At 40.9% G+C, this 27,290-nt stretch overlaps 1 protein-coding gene across 2 annotated transcripts in view; it reads left to right on the plus strand.

Annotated features, from left to right (window-relative positions):
* Positions 1 to 27,290, plus strand: part of DOCK1 (dedicator of cytokinesis 1) — a 324,129-nt gene that overhangs the window by 16,473 nt on the left and 280,366 nt on the right. The window contains exons 2-12 of one of the 2 annotated variants that reach the window (XM_074593014.1): positions 5,685 to 5,768; positions 11,401 to 11,441; positions 13,445 to 13,500; positions 15,034 to 15,130; positions 18,018 to 18,166; positions 21,318 to 21,453; positions 22,638 to 22,795; positions 23,356 to 23,437; positions 23,883 to 24,018; positions 24,374 to 24,446; positions 26,936 to 27,078. In XM_074593014.1, coding sequence (XP_074449115.1) covers positions 5,685 to 5,768; positions 11,401 to 11,441; positions 13,445 to 13,500; positions 15,034 to 15,130; positions 18,018 to 18,166; positions 21,318 to 21,453; positions 22,638 to 22,795; positions 23,356 to 23,437; positions 23,883 to 24,018; positions 24,374 to 24,446; positions 26,936 to 27,078 — 1,155 coding nt within the window. The remainder of the gene's footprint in view (positions 1 to 5,684; positions 5,769 to 11,400; positions 11,442 to 13,444; positions 13,501 to 15,033; positions 15,131 to 18,017; positions 18,167 to 21,317; positions 21,454 to 22,637; positions 22,796 to 23,355; positions 23,438 to 23,882; positions 24,019 to 24,373; positions 24,447 to 26,935; positions 27,079 to 27,290) is intronic. The other variant, XM_074593017.1, reaches the window with a different exon arrangement.

The raw sequence follows: 27,290 nt of genomic DNA on the forward strand, positions 1-27,290 counted from the left end.
AGACTTCTCCACTGTTTAGGAAATTCATCTTCTGTGAATGTTTGGATGACGCAGTAACTGGAATATTGAGAAAGAACCATGAACTGAGCTTGGTGAGACCAAGAATGACAAAATACAGGGTGCAGCTCCTGACTTGCACACTTCTTTTTTTTTCCTTCTTCCTTCTCTGTTAGCCTCAGCTGTAAAAATTGGAAACTTGTCTGGGTAAGTGACCGGGGACTAAGGAGTCTCATACTGAAGGCAGCCGCTTTCCTTTTAGAAAAAATAGGAGGAAAACCTTCAGGTTTCTTTTATTTTCAATACTAGAGAATTTGCAAGAGACTTTACTCTCACCTCCGCAGTTTCAGTCTGCTTTTTGGAAGAAGCACAGTTATGATTTGGGGATTCTTTTACGAGACAGTGTAAAATAAAGCTGATAATGTATTAAATGTGGTTTGCTTTCTTTCCGAAGTATGGAGTGATTAATACAGTCTCTAATGCAAAGTAATTCCAGGGAATATTACACTGTAACATTTTTATGGCATCTTAAGATATCTCACCTTTCATACAGCCAGAGAAAAGCTTTTTCAGTATATATTGATCTTACCTTTGTTTCCTTTTTCCTTTTTTGCCCCTTTGTCACTTCTCTCTAATTCTTCTAGTGTTCCACTCCTCATTTTTCTAATGCTTGTGGATTAATGAGTGCAGTTCTGTAGAGGTGTTTGTTTTGTATTCTTTAGCAGTAAATGGGTTTTTAGTGCAATTACTGTAATGCCCTATTCATTGTTCCTTTCTTTATCAACTCCTAGAGTTAAAAAAAATTGCTCTTTCTATGCCCACACTAATCCATTGCAGTTGGCACGTCAGTATTTTTGTGTCGATGTGCTTTGTGGCTGCGGTGGGAGGAGGAGGGGAGCAGGGAGAGCCTTTACCCGGAGAGTCGCTCGGGTGAAAGCATGGCTGATGAGGAAAAATATCTTTGGTGGTGCTGAAGCCTTCTGTCTGGTACGAGACTTCTGTCGGCGTGAGAGGTGACTTCTTCAGGATAGTTCTGTCACTCTGACTTTTTCTTTGTGTTTTCTCTTTTGCCGTCCTAGTTCTGCGCGTTATATCTCAGAGCTGAAACCCGGAGTTGGCTGACACGTTTGCTGGATGCCCCTCAGCCTTCCTGTCAGCTGACTCCACCTTGGCTAACTAACAGACATACTAAATGCACGTGCCGCTGGGTTTGTTCAGTGCAGATCTCAAGAGCCACATCCCATAACATGGTTGTCAAGGAAATATGGTTTATAGGTGTGATTTTGCAAATATAATAGGTCCCCACAGCTCTGGATTGAATGGGTCATGGTTAATGATGCCTAGAAATGGAAAATAAAGCTCTTTATTTCTTTGTCCACAACTTCGAGAAACTGTTGCGGTCATTCTCTTCTGCGGGCTAACCTTATCATTAGAAAACGTTGGTCAGATGCAGGTGTCTGGGAGGTGCATTGCTCATGCCAGAGATATCAGAGAGCAGCTGCCCCCTTGATCTTCTCACGGGTCTTCTGCAGGGAGAGCAATCCTCTTCTCCGGGAAGGAAGTCGCCTTTACAGATGACTCCCTTGCTCATTTAAAGCTGATTGCCATATACTGGGTCTGTGAACCTGATACTTCATCTGTATTGCAGACCACAGGCCAGGCTGAGGGGACTCGTGCTGGGCTGCAAGTGCCTGAGCTGACTCCTGTATTCCTTCTGCGGGAAGGCAGCGTGTTTCTAGCTCAGAGAGCAGCATCGTTCCTGAGCTCCAGTGACTTTGGTATCTCTTCTGCATGATCTCTTGCTTTACCTCAGTCACAGATCTATCCCGTAAGGAGAAAATGCATTGTAAAGAGCATTCTTCTAAATGATAAGGGATGAGGGTATTCGGTTGCAGTGGAGGAGCTTGGCTGTGCCTCTTCAGCTGAAGTTTATTGAAGAGGAAAAAAAAATAAATATCCGTGCATGGATGAATGTGCATGGGGGCCTACAAGAAAACTGGAGAAGGACTTTTTACGAGGGCATGTAGTGATAGGACAAGGCGTAATGGCTTCAAACTAAAAGAGGGGAGATTTAGGTGAGATGTGAGGCAGAAATTGTTTGCTGTGAGGGTGGTGAGCCCCTGGCCCAGGTTGCCCAGAGCAGCTGTGGCTGCCCCATCCCTGGAGGGGTTCAAGGCCAGGTTGGACGGGGCTTGGAGCAACCTGGGCTGGTGGGAGGTGTCCCTGCCCAGGGCAGGGGGGTTGGAACTAGGTGATCCTTAAGGTCCCTTCCAGCACAAACCATTCAGTCATTCTATGAGGAACATCAGGATACCGTATTGATGTTAACCATGAGGTTAAGTTGCACTGGCTAGGCCTTCGTCATAATTCTGTTGATGCTGAAGTAACCACGCTCCTTATCTTGCTTGTATGTTGTAGGAAAGGTTTTTGTAACTTAGGAAGCTGTCCCCTTTGCCAAAACAGCGAGCCTCGATTCGCAATTCAGACACAATGGGGAGGCCTAATGTTAGCTGGTGTAATTATCCCTAATGCTTCATTTAGCTTAGAGCTCTCCAAGCTAAAAAAGTCACACTGAGAACTGGATTTTCCAAATGAAGCAAAATTTATTTTAGTAAAAAAAAAAAAAGTAAAAAATTTTTTGAAGTTCCACTTCAGACTGTTAAATATTTTAAATGGTGACTCAGAATACGGTTGATCAGACAAAATATAAGCATGCCAGTTTCATGCTTTATTCCTCCAAATTTTGTCTTTTCCTTTAATTAAAGCCTTGTTGTTTGCCTCAGTCAAACATTTTATCTGTCATAACATCTTTTGATGTCACTCTATATAAAAAATTACACTGAGAGGGAGTTATCTGCTAGCTTACATAGGAGTATGCAGTGTAGTTCAAGTCTTGTTTTGTAATCACAGGGGTGGAATGCACTTTATAGTTACTTTGGTTGCTTGCTTCATGATCTGTCGATGCTGCTGCAAGCCAAAAATGTGATTATTTTTTTGTTCTTGTTGTTTGTAGACATATTTTTCACACATATGTATTTCTAAAGATAAATCTTCCATCCATGGCCATTGCTCCTCACTCATTTCAGGTCAGTGGGAGCTGTTGTGGGCCGTAATTACCACTTGGTTGCTGTTTGTCGTCTTCTGTCAAAAAAATTGGTCATTACAGTGAAGCTCCTGTTACGTGACCCTCCTTGTTATGACAGACACCAGTTAGCGCTCTTGGATATAAATTTTCATGCCTTTTATTTGTAGCTGCCTTTGATCCTTAGTGTTATTCTGTTTAAATGTTTGAGAAATGCTTAGCTGAAGTGTGAATTTGAGTACAGGACTGTTTTAAATCTGTCATAATGTGAATTTTTCCTGACTGGGATGTCTGGTACGAGGCAGCGAGATTGCTCATCAGGGTCCCGAAGGTGAAAGACTCGAGATAGATTCATTTTTGGACGTGTTTGGCACCCACAGGTCTTGACTCTAGGGACAGCTGTGAGGGTTCAAGAGATGTAAACGAAGACCTGAAGGGTGGAGTTGGGTGCTGAGCTCCAGCCACGCAGGTCTGGAGGAGTTGGTACGGGCTGCGTAACTTTGTCTTCCCTGGTACGCGCAAAAACTTAACTGAAAACATTTCTAATGAGCATTACTGAGCAGACTGTCCCATGTGCCGGGTACTTGCCATCATTAACATCCCTCTGCTCAGAGCAGTTCAAAATGTTAATTTTTGTTAATGTGGTTTTCACCGAACCCTCTCCTGCAGAATAGCAATTATGGCTTTGAAATGCTCCACACCAGGTACCTAGGAAGGGAGGGTTTATCTCTCTTTAATAATGAAAAACTTACCAAAAAATTAAACCAGAAATATCTAGCTTGCCTTGTTTTGATGTCAATAAAACTATATTACTTTCTAAAGCCTTCATTTAAATACTGTTGGTATTAGTCTCTGTGATGCACTTGACCTTTATTCTTTTTAGCCTTACACTGTATACTATGTTTTCTTTTCTGAATTGTTCTCTTTTTTTTTTTTCATTTTTGCACTCAGATATATTTATTTACTTCTTAACTCTAAAGCATGTTGTCTGTCAAGCAAGAGGGGGTACCGCTGAGAAAAGGACGACGGCAGCCCTTTGTGTATTGGTTGTCGTTAACACTGTAAGCTGGAATTTGATAAACTCTGGGGACAAAAAATAGTAACTCTTGGAGGCTGAAATGAAGCCGCAGCCGCGGTTGGAGGCAGCGCTGGGCACCGTGCCCCTTCCTCGTGGTGGGATTAGACCTTCTCATGCGCCCGCTTGGATGTTTCCTGCTTGCACACTTGGGGCTAAACCGATTAGCAGAGTGGAGAGTGGAGTGGAGTACTTTACTCCAGTTACCAGTTCTTATAGGTGTAATTTATGTTGTTGATCTTCTATGTAATACAGGCTCTAGCCTGCTTCTTGGGACTGCTTGGGAATAGGAGAAAGCTGGGCAGGTAAGTGGGGGTGCTTCCCGGGTCCCAACTCATTGCCTTTATAACTGCGGCTTTTGGCCTTTTATGGTACTTTTTAGGTTTGAGGTGTTTCTGGAAGTGCTCTGTGACCTGTAATGGGCACAGCACGTGTCGTTTATGTCCTGTGAACTCTTTTGGCCTGAACATCTGTGAAGATTTCCTGCGAGAAGGGGAGTTACACGTAATTTATCTGAGTCTTTCTGTTCCAAAAATAATATCTGAGAGTCCCACTGGAGCACTCCTGACCAGTGCTGCACACCAGCCCTGTCCCTGGAAACTAACGTAGAAAGAAAAGCAAGTGGTTATCTGGGAGGTGGTAGAAAGTTTTGAGGTAACAGTCATATTACAAAAATGCTTTTGCTCCCCGAAGAGTTATGACAGATGGTAGGAAATGTTGGTCCTCGGATATTTTTAAAAAGCCGTCCTTTGACATGGGCTTCAGGCTTTCTCTGAATTCGGCACTGGAGAGGGAAGTGGTTTTCACTTTATTGTCTCTCCTCGCGCTGGTTGTGACTGGAGCCGCTGAGGAATGTTTGTGAGAACAAATGCTTTTGGTGAATTTGCAGGTTGTGGTGGTGCAGGTTGTGGATGCTGTCAGGGCTTGCTGATGAGCAACGTATAACTTGGTTATAATACTACATAATGAGGGTAGGACTGGTCTCTCCCACGAAGACAGTGGGTTGGTGCAGTCACCTCTGGCACTCAGAAATTCTGAAATCACAGGTTTTTTAGATGTAGTATGCATGCAGGAAATTAATTAAGTGACTGAGAAATCATTCTTTAGTATTAGTGGTGGTAATTCGAGTTTTCTAAAGACACTTGATAAGTTTTCTGTGTGTTGAGCTGACAGCGGAAGACAGTGCCGCTCATTACAGAACTGCATAAAATTGACACAAAGTGCTGGAAGACAGACAAGTCCAGCAAAAAAATTAATTGAATGTATTGTTATGAAGAAGCAAAGCATTCTAAATGAAGTGAGGGACTGTCTTTAGAAAGTGGACTTGTGGCTTTTTGGGATTTGTTACAAGGGGAGATATTAATGGGTTAAAGCACTTGGCCAGATTTTTACAAATTTTGTTTTTACAAAATCCTTTACAAAAAGGTTGAGATGGCAACAATGAGTGATAAAAAGAGTTACGTAGAGAAACAAAAATCCTGGAAGTTATGTTGTCTTGCCTGTGCTAATAGCAGTGTTTCTTCTGCCCAGCTCTCTACAACTATGACGCCAGGGGTCCAGATGAACTTTCCCTACAAATAGGCGACACCGTGCACATACTGGAAACGTATGAAGGTAAGATGGCACAAGCTGCATTTGGAAACGTTGGTTTTGCGATGGCATTGCTTTTCTGTTTGTGACTTTATCTTCTCGTGTTATCAGGTGACAAATGACTTGCTTTCTCGCTAAAGGACAAAACACATTATTTCTAATGAGCACAGAATTAACCACTGCTAGCTGTGAATGAAGATGCATGTGGTTGATACCTGGTGAATAACCATTTCCTTTTCTATGGAAGATGGATGTTTGCACAGCTTTATTTGTATGGATCAATTGTAGCATCTATCCCACGCTAGAGAAATGATAGATGCTTTTTGGATACCCTCGGGTAATGCAGAAGAGCCTGCTGCTAAAAGAAGTTTAATCTGAATTTGAAAGTCACCTGGGTCCTAAATTATTTATGTTTGTTTTATGAGATGGATGCATGTGTTACAGCGCCATGGACCGATTTGAGGCTTTTCAGATGCTTTGCTTCTTTTGATATGAAGCTGTAGAAACATTACATATACCAAAATCTTTCCTCCTTGATCCGTGTAAAAGGGAATCTGAATGCTGAGTTTGATAACGGAATGTGAAAATTGTCATAACACTCTTCAGCTCTTGCCTGATCCAGTACTGAGCCAAGCAAAATACAGGCCTTTCATTAGATATTTGACTTGAAATTTTATGGCATGCTGCAGTTTGGAAAGGTATCACTAACATGTAACTAAACTGTGTTTGTTTAAAATATTGTAACACTTACAGTCTTCAGGAAATGTGATTTACTTTAATATATTGATTTAATTTATTCCTCTAGACATTGATCTTTTGTTACATCTGTGCGATACGTTTGTTTTAGATATTGGCTTGATAGGTTTTTTTTATTATTGTATTTACTAAACCAAACAATGCTATTTCAACAAAAGTAACAAGCTCTACTCATTACTGTGCAAGTGAATTTTCTCATTGTTCCTAGGCTGGCATTGTTTTACAGAGTTCAGCTTGCTGCTGCGATGCCAAGTTTGACTCTAAGCAGAGTAATCCTTCCGTTATCTGATATTATATGCTTTAATAAAAATCTAATAAAGCAAAAATTTTAAATGCAAATTGAATGATTTAAATATTGTGCAGCTTTGTACTTTTATATATAAATAGATTTGTTTAATGAATGTGGGAGAAACTTGGAATCATGAATAGGGCATGTGAAACCGTATCAAATCCTGACTGCTGCCAACTAAGTGGGACGGTGGAGATGACTCACTTTTCCCCTGGACTCGAATAATAGAAGGCCCTTCGCACTCTCACGGTTGTTAGGCTTCGAGCACATGGGATGAATTAATGGTGAAAGAAATGCAAATAAATTAATGTTCTTCCAAACATTTTATACAATGATTACTCATTACGTACCTGCTGTGATGGGAAATGAGATGCCATAATTCTTATCTCTCTTGTTCACAGAGCTGCCATTATTAGGTAATTATTTGAGCTTTTTTGATCTCCGAGTTCCTCTCTACAAAACTTTTGTAGATTGTGCCCCAGGAAGTTTTGTAGCATCTGCACGAATGTCCAGGTGTGCGTCTGGGAACTTCCCTGCCATCAGTCCTGCCCATGTCAGGGATGTGTTAGGCTGCGGTGGGATGGGCCAATCTGAAGAAAAGCCCCCTAATAATATGAGCATGGGGCAGAAAAGTCGTTTGAAGAGCAGTAATGCCTTTTTGCTGAGTATGTGATTGTGCTTCTCAAAGGTCTACCTCTTTTCCCTGTATTTTAGATTGTGGGGAAAAATATGGCTTCTTTCATTGATATCTGCTGTATTACACATTCTGCCCTTGGCATCCTACTGTAGAATCGTGACTATTTTTAAATGGTTTTCTGCAATAATTCTTCAGTTAGGAGCAGTTTTGAAGACTTGTGTGTGTCCATGGGATTTCAAGTGGTAGATTGTTAGTTGGGTTGTCATCCCCTCGAATCTGCTTTGTTGTAAGGAGAAACCTATGGTAAATCTTGGCTCAGTTGGGCTCCTCTCCGCAGACAAAAGAGGCTGGGCAGCTGGGAGGGCTGGGTCTCAGACGCAGAGTCTGGAAGACCTGTTTTAAGGACAGGCGGCTTTCGGTAGGATTTCATGTTGCTGCCGTGTGCTGGAATGGATTGCTAAGATGGACTTTGCTTATGTGTTTAAAAGGTGATTTATTTTTTTATCTATATGTAGATTTTATTTTGGAGTTTGTTTTTATTACGGAAACATTTTAATAAAAGAAAACTTTTTTTTTCTGCAATGCAGGGAGATGTTTGTACAAATAATTCAATGTGCAGATCCTGTGAAGTTGGACTCTTGTTGCAAACAGCCTGTGTTTTTATAGGAGTTATGAGATTGGGAACGAATGTGCAAATTTCACTGTTAAATCTCAGCCTTTAAAAGCTACTCTATAGAATAATTGATCGTGAAAGTCAAATTCATTTCTCTTTCTTTCAGGTAGAATTACAGACAGTTTTGTTTTTCAGTTAGAAAACTTCTCACTCCTCCTACTGAGAGCCTTACAGGAAAAGCCAAACAGCAAAGCCATTGGACTTCATAAATATCCTTCATCTTGCAAGGATTGTATTTCATAGCAGCTATTCCAAAACAAATATTTGCCACGTTCTGAATTATTACTTGCCTGATCTTTATTTTCTTAATTCTGTTTCTTTACATTATCTGGTGCAATGGGCAAACAGAACGTATGATCAATAAACGCGGCTTATTAAGGTGAATAGCTATTAAATATAACAGTAAATGAGCCTCAATACCAAGCTTGTGTTCATTTCTAGTGCAGCTGTGGGAGGGGAGTTTGGGTCCCCGAATAAGTATTTTCAAATGAGTTATTCCTGATACTGTGGGAATGTTCAGTTGTTGGTTGCAGCTTTTGGTGGTGTTTTTTGGTGGGTGTTTTATTTTTTTAATGCAGCAAATATTTTATCTGGGTAACTGTGTAGTAATTAGGAGAACAAGAGAAACGGCAGCAAATGTTTCCCTTTGAGTGTCTTTTTCAGCTTTCACTGGTCCGTTTTCTTAGTTGGACCTTTATGTGCATGCATATTTCCAGCCATTATATCTCGTAATATTTGTTAAAGGGGAGGCTAGAAACCTTGTGACACATCAGTAAGCCACTTGAAAGCCCAGGTCACTTTAGCAAAATATTTATGGCATCAGCCGGTTTTCTTTGTGCTGGCGTTTCGTCTGAAAGCGAATTGGCCGTGAAGAGAGGGAGGAGGATCTGGAGCTCTGTGCCGTGTGCTCCAGGGAGGTGTTTGGCATCAGGCATTTGCCCTCTCTGCCCTCAGGCTTTGGGCTTTTCATGCGTTTTCTTTCATGATCTGCAAAACTCAAAAATGTGGAGGTTACAAAATCAAGAGCTGAAGTTAGACAGGGCCATAACGTAGATTGATAGGTGTGTTAGGACACCTTCTTAACGTCATTAACAAGCACAGGTGCTCACGCATCCCTCTACCCCTTGCTTTTTTTAGTGTGGAGGACTAGATCTTGCTCACCTGAAGCAGAAACTATGCTCCGCTTCCGTTTCCCTTGTCCGGTGTCTGATAACAACCTGTCTTTATTGTGCTTTGAAGAAAAATCACAATTATGTGACCTTAATTACTTCAATTCATGTTAGTGAGGGGCTTGCTTGTTTTTGTAGTGCCCGTGTGTGTGCGGAGGAGAGCTGCCCTCATCTTACAGATGAGAAACTAAGAAATTGAGTAGTTTTTATGTCTTGGGTAGTTGATTGGAACTAGATGATCTTTAAGGCCCCTTCCAACCCAAACCATTCTGTGATTTAAATTAGAGTGCCCTTACATGCGCGTGCTCATGGCAAGACTCGGTGCCTCCAGCTGAATGAGCGACAGTTAGCTCTCCTTGAAAATTCGGCTCCCCGTTGCACAGCTACGGGCTTGGTACCCAACAAGAAGAACATTTAGGTGGTGGCTGCCAGTGAAGAGCCTGGTTGGACTTGCCTGGCCGCATTAGGACCTCTGCAATGAGCAGGAGGGCAGCCAGTTCTCCAAGGCAGACTTCGGCTGCTTTCTTATCTGCAGTCTCTTGTAGCTCTTGCTGCAAAGCTTCAGGAAGCGGAGGTGCAGCGGTGAGGAGCTTTCTTTGCTACGTGGCTTTTTAATCTGCAGGTGCGGTGCGATGTCCTGAGTCAGACGGCAGCGCAGAAGATGGGATGGGATAAGAGAGGTGGCAGAGACGACATGGTTGTACATCCTTTAGTTTGTACAATGCATTCCATCAGAGTTACGGTGTTTATCGGTTTAGACTCCAGAACTTCAAAAGGTTGGGTTATTCTTATAAAACTGAGGGAATTTAGTTCTTTAATAGGATTGGAGTCTGTGCATGTCTGTTCAGAGTTCAGCCAGCGGAGTAAGTGCTAGCAGAAATGCTTTGCCCTCTTTGCACCTGAGCCAGAAGCTGTGCATGGTCTTTTCAGCAGCGGTTTTTGCTGATATTCGCTGAAAGCAATGGAAACACGAGATGTGAGGCCGTTGCCGCCTCTGTAGGGATGGGAACTGTGATGGCTGTAGGCACCAGATTAAAGAAGATAGGACTGACCATCCCCAGGTGGCGGCGGAGGATAGGCTTCTGATGTGGTGTGAGGATGATGAATCATTTCACCCTTTGCTACTGGAGAGCAGACTGAAAAATCCTGTGTGCTTGAGACTTTGACTTGGATTTCTAGTCTGAGAGTGTAATGAATTTATCAGCATGCGTTGTCTGCCTTGAATTTTCTTCCTGCCCTAGTTGTTATCAGGAGGCTTTTTTTTCCAAGTCTGCTTTGTGAACCCCCCACCCTCCCCTGTGTTGGTCTCTGGAGAGGGGAATGCTTTGCTGTACAACCCCCCCGTTCGCAGGGTTAGAGGGGCAAAAGGATTGTGGTTTGTAGGGTTTTGTTTCCGCTTCGGTTATCCAGTCCCACTGAAGTGGGACGGCCGGAGAAATGCTAAAAGCTGTCATGGTGATTGTTTGCAGAAGTGTCGTGAACTGGGGGCACAATAAATGAGGCATTGCCTCCCGGTTTTCCAGGCACGGCCAGCTGCCCGGGAGCGTGGCACAGGCTGAACAGCCTCACGGCATCAGGGCTGCTGCAGGGGGGGAGTTTGCTGAATTAAGGCTGTGGGGCTCCTTCCTTATATATTTTGATGAGTGAATTGTAAATCCCAAAGTATTCTTGTTTTCTGCTGAGATTAACAAACGGCCGATCTACATTTCAAAATTTGCATTTGTGGCACTTAGATAGCTTTTAAAATCGAACTAGTCAAACGGTACATCTTTGTAAAGTTAATGCTCTCAAGTTCATTTGTTTCTGTTGGTAAGTTACTAATTGAAGTGAAATGAACGACGGTAAAATGCGTCATTTCAAATGCCATCTCTGTCATGTAGTCTTCTCCATCAATTTAATCATCATCACTCCGATTTTTGTGGCTTCCAAGAAGAACTTCTTTCAGCCAGGATGTTAATTATGTGGAGAATTTAAATTCAGGTGGGGTGTGCGTGTGCACGTTGGCAGGGGCGAAGCATGATCAGAAACCACGTCAAGGTGCTGCTGAGCTGGGAAGGAGCAGCTGCCAAGTGACATTAATGAACTTTTTCATGTTTGTTTTTTTTTTTTTTTTCCCCCTTTTTTCCTTCTAGGTTGGTACAGAGGTTACACACTCCGAAAAAAATCCAAGAAGGTAAGTGTTGCCAGAGCGGAGTGCTCGTTTTTCTCGTGGGCAGAGATGTCTTGCGGCATTGGGTGTGTTGTTACAGCGGAGATCTCGGGCATGTGTCACGGTGCGATTCACCGTGTGTCCCCTGCGCTCTGATCACTGCTGGTGTGTAGGCTCAACCCATAGTAAATGGCAGTTTTTCAAATTAACTGAAACTTATTTTAGCAAGGCCTAAAAGCTGAGTCGCAGTTTAATTTTTGCGACTTCAGGGTATGTGTATGTACAAACACTATAGATGGCTTGGTGTGCGTCGGCTTGTTTTCTGCAGCGACTGGCGTACCAGAGCTTTCCCTCTGTAAAACCTTCAGTAATTTACATTGTAGTTGATCTATTTAGAAGCTGACACTTCGTTTCACTGTCTTTTAAATAACGGGTTACTCCTAAAACGCAATCGCATCTCAGAAAGCGATATGGAGATCTACGTTGTGATTTCAAGTCGTTCTCTGCGAGAGGGGGAGAATCTTCTGCAGTGTAATTCTGCCTCGTTGTTAGGCTTTCGGCATGCTGTTTATAGCAGCCTTTCTGAAATAAAAAGAAAGCAAGCAGCACAAATACAGCTTATAACATTGTGGTTTATATTTTTAGCGTTTTACTTTATAGTAGTAATTAACCAGAATTAAAAGACTTCTGGTTTTGCTGCTTCTTTCACTTAAAGTAAAACACTTCAAATGTAATGCTTGCCTACAGAGGTGTATTTTGAGTTGCGTCTGCATGTCGAAGAGTACAGAGCCGAGTTGTGTGGTTCGTCCCACCCGTTTCCTAACCAGGAGTGGTTCTATGGTTTTTCTATTTTATTTTGATATTTTCACTTTTGGGAAATACACTACGTTTCTTAGGAATCGTATTTCACGAACATGCCTTTTACAGCCGAAGAAGCAATTACGCATTCTTCTTGGCTTAATTTAATTCCACGTGTTGCTGCAGTTGTCTGACCTCTGCTAAATGTAGGTTTTTTGTTTGTTTGTGATTTTTTTTTTTTTTGAGTGGGACTAAGAGACACACACGTGTCTCCCCCCAGTTTCTGTAGCTTTCGAAGAACTTCTTTTTTTGCGTTCCCAAATGAAAACTGAACTACTACCTCAAAGGGTGAGGTGGTGCGACTTTTTTTTCTCAACTTGACTTGAATTAGTTTGAAACCATTACCGTATTTCTGGAATCTCAAGATTAATTTAGAACATTTTTTCAGAAAAGCGGGACTGGCCTTTTGCAGTGCTGTCTGTTGAAAGAGGTTTTTGGCTTGCAGCACTACCGACAGGTTGGCGGTAGAAGATGCTACATTATATATAGTCTGTGTACTGGGGGCTGCAGTGCAGGATGTGCGCGTTCAGCACATGGATTTCACAGCAAGGCAGCCCGGTACACTGCCCATTCTCACAAAGTGTATATTTTAACTGGAAGCCTGGAAACACTGGAGAAAATGCTTTGGGAACAGGAGCAACACCTTATAGCAGGGTAAGAAAGGCTTGGTTAGATGGGAGGAAAAGCAAGCAGTGCACCTGAATTACGGGCAAAATGTCACTTTGGAGTGGATCTATTTAAAATCATCTGTCTGCCATGCTTTCAACAGCAAGCCTGTTTTAATTTGCGTCTGCGTGTCATCATCCAGGGATGTGGAGAATCATGACAAACATTACCTTGAACTAGGGAAAGAAACACCCCTTTGTAGGGCCAGTTGTGACAGGGCATTACTGCTGTTTACTTTGATATTGTGAAGATAAGTTCAAAAACACCGAGTCTGTATTTGCCGAGGTTACAATAACACCGTCTTGGTAGGACACGCCATACAGAATGTAAATGTACATTAAAAAGAAAACAGAACACCACAACACCACTATTCTGATGCTTAAGAGGATGTGAATGGCTCTGCAGACCTGGCAGTGTGTCTTGGCATATTTTTAGGTAATAAATAAAATGTTGTATGCAACTGGTTATTGAAAATATTTTTTTCCTCTCCCTCCCTCTCAAAGGGCATATTTCCTGCCTCATATATACACCTTAAGGAAGCAATAGTTGAAGGCAAAGGGTAAGTTTGATTCGAAAATAATGAAAATCCATTTTCCTATTTGTATCTACATGATTTTGGTGTATTATCAGATAACTTACACTCATTTTCGGTTAGCTAATGAGCTGGTGATGAAAATGTGTGTGTTTATGTAAAAAAATATTTTAAATTGGTAACTCACCTCAAGTTCAAAGGTGCTGTCATTAGCAGTGCTTCTGGCTAGCAGTGTCCTCAGTGGCATCGTTGTATAGTTGAGCTGAAGCATGACCTTCTCTGTATTAACCTAAATGTTTCAGAAGAATTAATATTTTCCCATTTTTGTTTATAACTGTTATTATTCTCTTGACCAATGGTTACCTAAATTAACTTTGTCCACTCCCAGCCCCCTGCTTTAGTTCTAATTTCAGGTTTCCCAGCTTTTTTCATCTTTTAGCCCTTGAGTCTTACGGCTTCTGCCTGGTATATTAAGAGAGGCCTTTGATAGGAGGTACCTTTCGTTTGTGCACGTGACATTTAAGTAATTTCTTAATTCCCTCTTCAGTAAATCTTGTAGACTGGACTCCTCACTGAAAGCCATTATCCAGGCATCGTTTTCTGCCTTACCGAGTTGTTCTGTCGAACTGTTCAGTGTTTGATTCTCCTGCTCCCTTGCCTGATGTTTCCGCCACTAAGTAGTTTGGGCTGTTTTTTATTATTTAACAGCTGTTTAAGTTCAGATCTTTATATCTAAAATCAGCACTGCTGGACATGCATGTAAAAGTTCATAAAAATGATACAAAAGTTTAGTTAAACAGGAAAAAACGCCAACCCCAAACCCCAGAAAAAATGTGGACTGAAATGAATAACTAATTACTCAGGTATGAAATGGAGTGAAACAGGATTAAAATATTTTATTCCTTTGTGCCCGATTTATTTTTATACGCTGTTAAATATGTAAATGATAAAACTAGTAATCATGAGATTGCTGCATAATGACATCTTTCTTGCTGATTACAAAACTACCTTTAAGTACCCTACTTCTGAAATATTAAAAGATCTAGCTGTTGTTTCTTACTTTCATGGCACGTAACTTTAAAACAAGTCCTACAGAAACTTAACGGTAATGACATGCATGCTTAATTTTTCTTTGCAAGACCAATATTTTAAAAAAAAAAAAAAGTGCGTTAGTATCATGGCATTGTAAGTCGTGCATATCTGGCTTTCACCTCGGTTGCTTCTTGTGAAATGAGTATCTCGATAAGAAACAGCACGGTGAGCTGTGTGTCGATGCCCTTATCTTCCGAGTATAGAAATAAGGAGCTGGGGGGGGGCGAAGCAGCGTAATCTCAGCCCACCAAAGTACCCTTTACATCACGTGGCCGTGCTGGTGTACGTCGCTGCTCCTGGATCTGATAATACGTTCTTTTTTTTAGCTTATGAATTTGTGATAAGCGGTGTTATTTTCAACCCTGTTGTTACTGAATTTGGACATGGACAGTTCTGTCTTAGAAATAATTCTCCCATCCTAAGAAAACCAGCGCTCGATTAAAACTTTTCTTTCCTCTTCCTTTGAAGACAACATGAAACAGTTATACCCAACGAGCTCCCCTTGATTCAGGAGGTCACCACAACGCTGCGGGAATGGTCTATAATATGGCGGCAGTTATATGTTGTAAGTATCCACGTAGGAAACCGTTTACAACAGGATATGGTTTGTGAAAAGAGTGATGCTGTGAAAGGTAGAGTGAGAAGTATGAAGGAACTTTTAATGAAATTCCACTTCTCTTACTGTTTCTAAAGGCCACTTTTAATGCTGCAAAGCTATTTAGCATCTTCTATGTTACGGCACAAATCTCAGTAGTGTTTCCTTTGAGTGTTTTCTCAAATACTGTGTGTCTCTTGTGCAGAATCGTGTTTTTACAGTGGGTTACCTTGATCTAGAAGCAAATTGTTGAGCGATTATGACCCCTTTTTCAATGGGGGGCTATTATACAGAATACATTGGATTTTTAAGAGATATATTAGATGTTTCCAAATCCGTAGATTGTGTTAAAGAAAAGAAGGAAACTGTTTAAGGCTGTTGATCTACGTTATGAAAAAACGGAATATTTGATGTTGAATTTGTGGGTGTAAGCTTAAACCTTTGAAAAATCACGAGTGTACGCCTTTTACCCCTCAGTATTCTTGTACTTGATTGTTCCCAATTTATCTTGACTTTGTTACGTGCCTGATTATTTTCGTATGCTTGAGTTCCAAGCGCGCGTTGAGGAGTGCTTCGAGGAGCAAGGAAGAAGTAGACAGGCAGAAGCGAACGAGGAGGAGCGGGATCTAGAGAGGGCCCTGAGAACAGCTTTGCCCTTGGCTCCGCGGCTGTGTGCTGCTGAGGACAGGGATGGTTACGTTTTGACCCCGATGTCTTTTTTTTTGGGGGGGGATTATGCTGAGTATGAAATCTGATACTGCTTAATGTCAGAGAAATACCGCCTGCAGACCTGCACAAGGCTTGGTTGTGCTGCACGTACAATAAGAAAGGAGGAGTAGCAATAGACATTATTAGAAGTTTTCTTACCAAGACTTGTGTGTGCTTTTTGTAGCAGTAACTTTTAGGAAATGATAAAATTCTCCTGGTGGGGGGAATCACTTGTTCTAACCGTTAATGTTTAGCATCATTTGTCACGCGCTTACTTCCGTGCAGACACATGAACAGCTAAACAATGCTGCAGTGCGTTGCTAATAACTTTGAATTCCAGAGCAGGCAAGGTGTGATGCTGCCAGTGGTCACAGTTCAGTAGCAGAAAGGGTTCCAGTCCCTGTTACAGCTTCGCTCCGAGTAGGTAATTAACTAATGAGTTTGTTTATATTTGTATCTCAAGGATACCTGTTAGATTAATTGCCTGTGGTCAGCTGCCAAAAAGAGCATTGGTGCACTGGAACTGCCGTTTCAAGGGAGAATGGTTTACTGGAGGTAGCCGGTTTCAAACTGGCTAATCTGCAGATTAGAGAGATGTTCCATGCTGTCCACATCTGGCATATCAAAAGTCATTAAATGACCACATTTATGCCTTTATTCAGTTCGTAATTTGTGTTTGAACATTGAGTAGGTATTCAGTTTTGATTTTCAGATGGCAGAGGACGTGGCATGTTCTTCATCTCACGAGTTTACGATTACCTGCAGCATCGAAAAGCAGGAACCTTTTTCCCATTTGGATTTGTCTGTATTTAGCTTCCAGCGATATGTTCCTGTTGTGTCTTTCTCTGCTACATTAAAGAGCTTTTAATAACGGGTATTTTCTCTCTGTGAAGGTTCTCACACTATAATCAGGGCAGCTTTTTGATAATCTGAACAGACTGAAGTCGTTAAGTTTCACAGTTAGGTATTTTGTTCCCTGAGTCTGAGTTGTCATATCCTTCTCCTGCACCTTCTGTAGTTTTTTGTTGTCTTTTATTATAAAGCAGAGAATTTTATTTTAACTATTTAATTATTCCAGTTGTTTTCAGTCAAATAAGGCCTGGGTGCAGTTTGAATGAAAGATAGCTTCGCGCAGCCTGAATAATTCATTGGTGAAGGTTTTTTAGAAAGATTTCTTCTTTTTAAGAGTGTACTGAACTAATGGCTGAGATTTTGGAGGTTATGAAGACAGTAAGAGAGGCTGCTTCTGGGTAAGATGAAAGCATTCAGGGTCTCTATGTCATCTTTGTCTCAACGTTATCTTTCACAATAAAAATAGAAAGGCCATTTGTTCTGCAACTTCAGTGTTGCATAGTATTGTTTGTTTGTGCTAAAATTGTGCATGTGCACTGTCCGCAGCTTAAACCAACATGTCAAATTCTGTTTTGTGGTTAAAGATTTGATTATTTGTCTCTGAATGCACGTGTGTATGGGCATGCGTATAGAAAATGCTCTGGAAGAGAGGTGTCTCCCTCTGTAAGTCTGGAAGTTTATCTTTTTGGATGTTGCCAAAGAAAGTTTGTGTGTCCTGCCTTTATGAACAATTAAGGTATTAGACTTCCTACCAGGTTTAGTGCTTTCCTGGTTTTTCACTTCCCTTCAGATGTTACCGGTGGGCTCGTAAGACACTGGTGCACTCAGCTTTGCGCACTGAGGAACGTTAAAGTGTTACTCTGAAGGTTTAACCGGAGGGGGGGAAGGATCCCGTAAGGTGTTGCAGATGGAATGTTGCAGAACTTGAGCCTCTTGCTGTTACAATGCAGCATTTTTAGTCCTGCTCTACTCAGTATAGAAGGTTATTGAATAAAGTTACTCTGAACCAAAAAAAGAATACCTTTCCCTTGCATTGCTTGTTCTGAATACAGCATGACCTGGCTTTTAAGGTAAGGTAAACACAAGCATGTGCACATACGTAGATACCTAGAGCAGAGCGTAAGAGGCTGTGTGTGCAGTGTTGTGTGCTATAGAAAGTAAGACTCCTATTTTAGAGCTAATTGTAGACTCTTACCCTTTTGAATTTGTATTTTAGAATTGCAGTTTATTATATGTATTTAAAAGACGCTCACTTGACTTCAAAACTAACTTTGACCCATCTTTTTCCTCCAAACAGCAAGATAACAGAGAAATGTTTCGCAATGTGCGGCACATGATATATGATCTTATTGAGTGGAGATCCCAAATACTCTCTGGGACCCTACCCCAAGACGAGCTCAAAGAACTGAAAAAGAAAGTGACTGCCAAAATTGATTATGGCAACAGGTTTGTGAACAATATTTTCCAAGTGTTTATGCTTAGAACCAAATCAGCTTTCGTAATACACATTAGTTGTTGATGACTTCTTGCAGGATTCTTTTATTCTGGTATTTATGGAGATGTGATAGCAGTATATATATAGTCCTGTGAGAGCAAGATTAAGAATTAAGCTGGTACAGGATCTTTAAAGTATAGTACAAATTATAATATGACAAGTGGAATCCATATGTAACACTCTCACTTGCTTGATGATATTATCAATTTCATACTGGTATTAAGCTGTAATTTTTAAGGTCAATTGAAAAGCGCAAGTATTGCCTCTGTTCAAAATACAATTTAAACTCTACTTGCTTCTGCAGCATAAACAGTTGTTGCCTTCTCGGCACCACCAGCTGCGGTGCCCTGAAGTCACTTAGCTGTAATGTGATGTTGAAGGATTTGGCTCAGAAGCATCGTTTAGCTCATTGTTCCTCTGCTTATATAGTATTCAGCTTGTACCAGAGGATTAACAGACAGATTTAATAAAAGCAAAGTATCTTTTTTTAACAGAAGAGAATGGAAATTGTGAAGGAAATATTTACCAAAAAAAAAAAAAGGAAGACAGCGGTATAGGTTGCATATGTTAGATATGTTAGTCATTCAGACCTATTAACTCTGCAAACAGTGGTCTGGATTTAAGCAAAATTTTAGGTTTCAGATCGTCTCTACAGTTATGACTTTGCATTTTGATTGAAAAATGAGAAATCACACCTTACTCTTCAATCAGGAAATTATTTGAAAGAGTGTTTTGAATACTGAGGGACAGCGTTGTGTTGTAGTACTGCGCACCTGGGGACTGGAAGAGTTTTCAGCGAGCCAGCCTTTAAATCCCTTGTGATGTAAATAACTCATCAGATTTCAGCTATTTGTGTTTTATCCTTCAAAAATGCCAAATTTGCAGTATATCCATTCATGCACTTTAGCAGCAAAAGCTGGGATTTAAAAGACAGAAAAAAAATTAAAAAATCATCACTAACTGCATTCAGTCCATAATTAGCATTTATAATCCAAGAGATGAACTGTTGTACCTCAGTAGACAATTAACCAGATGTTGTTGATATTATTTGTTTGGCTACTGTATTTTACCATCTGGCTAAGGAGTTGGCTAAAGTTACTCTGGATAACCTCCAGATGCGCAGCGTTCAAATACAGTGGAACATCTTGCGCTGTGCTTTATATTCATAATGTTCTGATGGACTAATTAAGTGATCAGAACGTTCTCTGTGGAGTACAGGAGGGAAGTGAATTTGAACTTCTGAGTAAATACTCACAACTGAAAGATACCATATGTTTCTAATGTAGTCATACATTCACTTTTGTCTAAAATAAGCACGAATGATGATTTCAATATCCAGACAGAAGGAATTCATTATGCGTCTTATGAATGTTTTCTGATCTAATCATATCCTAACTTTTCCTGTTTTGTGAAATACTGATTTGTAAATAGGATTCTTTTTTCTATAAATAAAGACAACCAGTTCACTGCATGTTGTCAAAATAACTGAGGAAGTAAAAATGGTCTTATGAATTTGTATTTTTAATGTTTTTCAGAAATTGGGTCAGGTAATTTTGTTGTGAAAACATGTTTCTTGTTCAGTTGCAACAATCTGTAACTGGGACACTTTGGAAAAAATTTCAGTGTGTTTTTTTTTTTTTTTTTTTTTTCCCCAGGCATCATTTGCAAGTATAAAACAATGAAATTAAATCCAAGGAGTGTTTGCTTCTGTTTATTTGACAGTCTGTGCAAACGTTCTTGTCCTGCTGGTGTGTGGTAGGCTGAGTGAGGAATCTTTTCTCTGGATTTCTGAGTTACCTTTTCCTCTGCAGAAGGACTCTGCTCTTGTTCGGCCCGGGCTGGCGGTTCCGATACAAGTGGCTGGTGGATGTATCTGCTGCTGTCCAGGACACAGTGGTGGGGAGGAGCAAGATGATTTTGGCTGCTTTTCTGTTTGGTTTCAATGATGAAACCACTTTCTCACGAGAAAACTTAACCTGGGAGCTTGATGGTCCTTAAGAGAGTTTCGTGATGACTAGTTCCAGTTAGAGCCGAGCTCAGGAGGTGCTTCTTTGAGTGATGTTCGTTCAGCTTTGAATTAACATGATGCAGTTAATTGGGCTCGCTCAAGGCTTTGTTTCAAACCTCCAGGTTTCCCTCTTGTCAGGGAGGGACAAGGAGTGATCCTCTGAGTACATGAGACATGTCTTCGTCTGCCACAGCTCCTGTGCTGCTCTTCAAGTGGTTGCGGGTCATGTCCAAAGGGGACTCTCTCTCAGATAAACCATGGACCTCACGCGGTGTGGCTTATCAGACACTGCAAGTTTGATTTAAGCTCATTGATCAAACATATTTCAAAACCAAAGTTACAGCAGCTCCATCATGAGAGGTGACTACAGAGTTAGAAGAAGAAAATAGGGACCATATGTATTGAAGCAGAGGTGAGGAGGTCAGTCTTAGGGAAGAGAGGTACAGAAATGTAGATCAACCTAGATATGATTTGTATTTTTTTTTTTAATCCTTTATTCTGCTGCCAGTACCTTACTATCATGGAAAAATGCGAAAGGTCTTTCCTAAGACTGGATTTGATTATGGCAGAAACCTTTCTCTCTGCAGAAGGTAATCATGGATGTTAACTCCCTGCTGACAGAAATCTGGCTTCTGCTTTAAATAAAGGGAGACAACTTAGGCCTTCTTACATCTCGTCGGTTTTTGTTAAAACGTGAATCTGCCTGCTTTGGGGGGAGAACGTGGGATGGGATGAAATGAACTGATCAGTTTACACGTGGTGTGACTGTAGTGGTTGTTTGTTCAAACTGTCAGATGAATCAGAGGAGCAGACGAAGTTTCTTGCAAATTTAGTTGTTTAAGAAATTACTTCCTCAGCTGTTCTGGTATTTCACTTACATCGGTTCTTTCTGTGCTGTAGGAAAAAGTGACTTCCATCCAGGGATGATTATCTCTGGAGTTGGTGACATGTTAAATCTTTTTATTGTATATCAAATGATTTTTTTTTTTTTAGTCATACATCATCTGTGCACGACTTTAAACTCTTGACAGGTGTTTTTTAAGCATTTATTTGAGCACTGTTAATTCACAAGTATATTTTTTGTGTTTGTTTAGAATTCTTGATTTAGATCTGGTCGTTAGAGATGAAGATGGCAATATTTTGGACCCAGAGCAGACCAGCACGATTAGTCTTTTCAGAGCACATGAAATAGCTTCCAAGCAAGTTGAAGAGAGGCTACAGGAGGAAAAAGTAAGATACTCTATGCACTGTAGCTTTTGAAATGTAAGACTGTAAACTAAGTGACTGACTATTCATAGCATTGGCAATGAAGAATTTGATACTTTTCTGAAGAGTTATCAGGCTTCTACGGCTGAGGCTGTTTAATTGTCTTTTTCATCCTTTAAAGTGCTTAGTAGAATTTGTGGTTAAGAGCTATGTGAGTAAGTTGACTATGTCTGTTGGTTAGTAGCAGAGATGCGTATGTAGCAGGTTTGTACGGTAGGTTGTCATGAGGGTTGATTTTTAAGAATCAAGTAGAACAATTCCTCGTTATGTTTGTGTGATTTCTCAATGCCAATCCTGAAAATCTGTTTGTTGAAATAAGGAGCGCATATTTAAAGACGTTCTCAGACTTGAATAGTCAGCTTCTTTACAATTCAAATACTTTTCAAAGGAAGAAGCCCTGCCAGTGTCAGCAGCAGTTGCTGGAGCATGGTATTCCTGAGGAGTTGCTCATGAATGCATTAGCGCAACTTCACGAGTTACTGGATCCTGTTGAGTTGTAATAGGCCATATGCACACTTGCAGCCCTTACCAAACTTGGTGTAAAAGTACATTGGTTTAAATGGGATTTAAACTATTAAATTTTTGCATCCAAAGTTGTTTCTTTGTCCCTGCCTCAGCCGCTTTCCCACTTGTTCCCTCCATATGCATTCCTCCCTTCTGCCTGGATAAAGTAGTTTGTGGTAAAGCTCATGGGAGCTAAATTCCAGGGGTTGGTAACCTGTAGAAATGGCATTGTTTTTTCTCCTTTCTTTCTTGGCACTCTGTGCCTGTCAGAAAACCATCAGACAAAGCGAAGAACAAACTTTCTCTTTTTTTTTTTTTTTTTTTATCAGATATATTTCAGGCTCTGTCTTTTCCTCCGTTTGTTTAGCTCTCTTATTAATAAGTGAAGACATCTCTCTCTTCTTTGGTCATCTGTCTATCTGTGTCTCCCCCTTTTTTTTTCTTTCTCCTTATGGTGTGGCATTTCAAGACAGATCCAGAAAATGCATTTTGTTGTAAATCCTAATACAAACAAAGATTACAGGAGTAGATGCTCAACAGAAACCCCCTCTTCTTCTGTCTTAAAGGTTTTAGGAATGTTTTATACTGGTTGGATATTTCTTAGGCTAAGTTAAACTTGAGTTTCCTTTGTTCTTGAATTACAGTCTCAGAAACAGAATATCGATATCAACAGACAAGCCAAGTTTGCTGCCACTCCTTCGTTTGCTTTATTTGTAAATTTAAAAAATGTAGTCTGTAAAATAGGAGAAGATGCTGAGGTCCTGATGTCTCTGTATGATCCACTGGAATCCAAATTTATCAGGTTAGTGCACTCCCGGGTATACTCCCTAATCTGTGCTTACTCAGTTATAGTAGTGAGGTAGTTTTGCAGGATGAGAGGGTTTATGAAAGTCAAATTTCTGTGAACTGCGTGGGAAGGGGTCACCTGGGAAGCGACAGTGCAGCAGCACTTGGTCATCATGTTCAGCACAGCGTCAGGCAAGTCTGTGGGTAGGTTTCAGAGTCGCACCGTTCCTCAACAGGCTGTGCCCGTGGTTCCTCAAGCGCAGAGCTGAAGTGAGACCTGAACACAGCTGCGGGGCCCTCGCTTAGCAGCAGCCTCGGCACTAATCTGAGAGTTTGATTTCTACATCCCCTGCTTCCTTAAAGAGCTTCCTGCACTCTCTTGCTGACGAGCTGCTTACTTTTTATAAGTGATATACACAAGGGGAAATGCCAGAACTCCACTAAGTAAATATCAATTTGATTAGAACAAGTAGATTGTGTTTAAAATAATCTCCCGTAAATTCTCAAGTTGATTGTATCCGCTTGCGGTAAAGGAAGTCATTTAAACAAAAAGTCCTCAAAATCTTGTTCTTTCAGTGAAAACTACTTGGTGCGATGGTCAAGCTGTGGACTCCCCAAAGATATAGACAGATTGCACAACCTTCGAGCAGTATTCACCGTAAGTGTCTGCACTTGGTTCAGCTGGCAAATTTTAAAGCGCTTGTTTTCATAGCTTATGAATAACCGAGGAATGTCATGGTCTGTATGCAAACAGCGTGGTGTCACCTCTGCAGGTAACGGTCCTGGTGAAGGCTCACATGAGCTGTTTCTCATAAGCGGTTACTAAAAATTCTCGACACCTGGCTAAAACCAAAGTTGCTCGAAGAAGTTTTAACTTACTAGAAATGATTTGGCCTCCTTAGCAATTAATTACACAGAAGTCAAGATAAAATAGTTAAGTGCTGTTAGAAAAATTCCTTTCTCCTTTACTCTGAGAATAGTTTGCCCCGGTGCTAGAGGCTAGCAAGGGGAAGGGAAATTCTGAGCAGCAAACCTTCTGCCTACTAAAATGGTACTTGAAATTCAAGTATTATACAGTAATCTGAAGAATCTGCTGTTTTTAGGACCTGGGCAGCAAAGACCTGAAAAGAGAAAAGATCAGTTTTGTCTGTCAGATTGTGCGAGTGGGCAGGATGGAGCTGAGGGACAACAACACAAGAAAACTAACCTCTGGGCTACGGCGACCCTTTGGAGTGGCAGGTAACTCTCTGTGCGCTGTATCTGTCCATATCGCGCTCTAGTCTTGTGTAGGAAGTTGGGTCGTGAAACTCCCGTGGGGTTGTCTAAGCTCAGGATTGTTCCGGGTCCAGGTTAGTCAGACCGATGGCTGTGTTGTAGAGTTTACTGTCGCTTTCAGGACTCGCATTTAGCTACAGGTGCCAAAGGCTATTTGCCACATGATGTTATTCTATAGGAAAATTCTGGAATTGCGCAGTTGGTGATAATTCCACCCCTCTTCTGAGTCACCATTGCTTCCTGTCTCCCAGGGTATTCCTTCAGTATCCCTCTGCCCGTGTTGATCACTAAATTCGGTACGCTTTGTTTTTGTTTTCAGTAATGGATGTTACTGACATAATTAATGGAAAAGTTGACGATGAGGACAAACAGCACTTCATACCATTTCAACCGTAAGTAGGGAATAGTTTTAAGAATGAGCAGATGTGAAAGAATTAGGATTTTAACTTTAATTTGAAAGAAATAATAAAATTTAGACTTTTGGTTGGAAGTGTTCTGTAGATATTCTGAAGTGTGATATTTTATCTTGAGTTGTACTTACTAATATTTCTTCATGATAATTTCCCATTAGTTATAATAGCAATAGCCCCAGTAACTTTTATTTTTTTGAAGTCTGGAGTTTAAAGCATGCGTCCCCCGTTTTTCAGTCTTGTTTTCACTTTATTTAAAGATGCCAGGGTGATAATGTGTAAAGAGGTGAAATGCTTAAAATAAGTGCATTGCTGGTTTAGCTCTGCCTGAGGTTGACAAAGACCAGCAACGTTGCCAACATCCACTGCAGGTGACTTCTGTGAAATTAGTAAACAATAACATTTAACTTTTCGTGGTAGCAGATATAATTTCATAGTAGGGGCCGTGGTAATTGGAGTACAAACGGAAGTTGAGAATTTGAAGGGTGGCTTGATATACTCCTGCAATATCTTCTCATAATTCAATTTTATCATGTGAGACTTACCAGCAAGGTTAGGTATTTTGGTTGAGTAGAAAGGGAGAGGATGTTCCTGCTGCGCATCCAGTTACAGCTGGCTCACAGCGTCGCGGAGACCAGTCTGCTACATGGGCCTGCTCTTACTTTTAGTCATCTCAACCTGCGGACCTTTCCTCGCTGACAGGGAGTTTGATAGATGCTATTTTATGATAATTAAATTAGCTAATAGCAAATACGGATTTGGTGTCCTTTAAAGTACGGAGTATGTATAAATTTAATGTAATATCAAAGATCAGTTTTGACTTCAAGCCACAAGATCATATTAAGAAATAGGAGTTTAATAGCCTGAGTTTTTGTGAATATGTAGATATGTGCAGAGAAAATGCTTTTAGAAGCAGAAGCTTAGGAACAAAAAGAGAATGTGTGGCAATACTCTATTCCATCCATAGTTCATAGGGTCTTTTTTTTTTTTCAATTCCATTTCCCGAAGTGGGGAAAGGTAGAAGGGATAAGTCAAATGTGCGTAAAATATGAATGCGTAGTTTTCCCAATGTGTGAAACGGTAGACCGCCATCTGTTCGAAAAGGCAAAACATAGTTATGTGAGCTAAATTCCTTGATTAGTGTGCTAATGGCTATTCAGAGGACTTTTAATAACATTTTTTTTTTTAAAAGAAGCTTGAAATAATGTAGTCTTCAATTAAATTTATTTGGGAAAATAGGCTTAATTGAGGAAGCCGTTGTGGTCTGATGCAGGGCTACCGAGAGGATGGCAAGGTGTGCAGGCGCTGTAAGGAGCCGAGCAGGTGTTTGCCTCCTCTCTGGAACGGTTTCCTCCGGTGTCACTGGAGTGGTGCAGAGGGTGTTAATGTGAAAATCAGAAGTACAATTCCATTTGTCAAGGAAAACAGGAGTTTTTAGGGAAGAGCGCATTCATGATATGTTTATTGTGTGGTAAACAATAGCAAGCTTATTTTTTAGTGAGTGTGGAAGTATGCACTGAAAATGAATCTTTGTGTATCAAAGTGGATGCTAATGGAACATCTAGTTTTCTGCTCCATTAACACTGATTTATTTTTTCTGTATATATAAATCAGCTTTTTGAAAAGATGTACAATGTGATTTATTTTTTTTGCCACACTAAATTAAAACGTTTTTCTGAAAAAGTATATTGCAAAGAGTATGAATAATGTGAAAACACGCCATGAATACTGGTGTCATTATTTCCAACGTAGACTTAGGCTGTGTATATGAGCCACATTTTTCTTCTCATTCCATGCTTTGCTTCTGTTGTACCACATGCAATTCTGTTTTCATATCTTTGTTTGTTTGTATTCATTCACTAGCCACCAACACAATGGCTGTCAAAAGCACTTGGCAAGATTACTTAAATGACACTTAATGCCGCTGTTTATTTATAGTTTCCATCTTTTCATTTATTCATCAAGTTTAACAGTACGTTTGGATTATCTGCTTTTCTTTTCCTGTGCCGTTTCTGTGAGATTTACGGTAGCTTTTCCTTCGGACGGTACGCACTGCTGCTTAACCTATAGACTGACAGAAGTGACCCTGGAGGTGCTGCAGGGCCGGTCTGCTACATCCATTTAAGAGAAAAGTGCCTGTGTAGATTTTTCACTGCTTAACCAGGGGATTCTCGGGTGGGAGACATCCTTCCTCCCCTCGCAAAGCGTCACTGGGGCCTGTGCATGCGTGTCCCTGAAGGGAGAAGTCACAACGCAGGTGTGCTGTACTTCTCGGTGGTAGATCAGCATTCTTCTGATTAATGGTCTTCCTCTGTCTGTCTTGTTACCTTTCCTGTCCTTTGTCTTGCGTTGACTAATAAATACTCTTTGTCACAACTATGATATGATCTTTTGTGTTCCCTTGTTACTGTGACTTCTGGTTTTCTGTGACCCTTTGTTTCCTGGTGTTGGTCGTCATGTGCATCCTCCAGGCTAGCGTTGGATGACGCCATTCGACACAAGCAGCTGAACATATCATCCCGTTTTTCACCCAGGGTGGCAGGGGAGAATGATTTCCTTCAGACTGTTATAAACAAAGTGATTGCTGCTAAAGAAGTTAACCACAAGGGTCAGGGTATGTACTCTTCTTTCTATACACCGGTGTACCTAAAACTGCTCATCGCTTGATTTGCAACATGTGATGGTTTTACTTTTGGAATCGCAGGTGCATAATACTACCTTCGCTTGTTCACTGCCGTTTGGTAACAGAAGATGTGTTTGCACGGTTTGTTCCCCCTCTTCCCCATCCTTCAGGGCTCGTTCCGCTGGCCTCCCTGCCCCGCATCT

Source organism: Larus michahellis, chromosome 6 (genome assembly GCF_964199755.1).
Source record: "Larus michahellis chromosome 6, bLarMic1.1, whole genome shotgun sequence".
In the NCBI taxonomy this organism is placed as follows: domain Eukaryota; kingdom Metazoa; phylum Chordata; class Aves; order Charadriiformes; family Laridae; genus Larus; species Larus michahellis.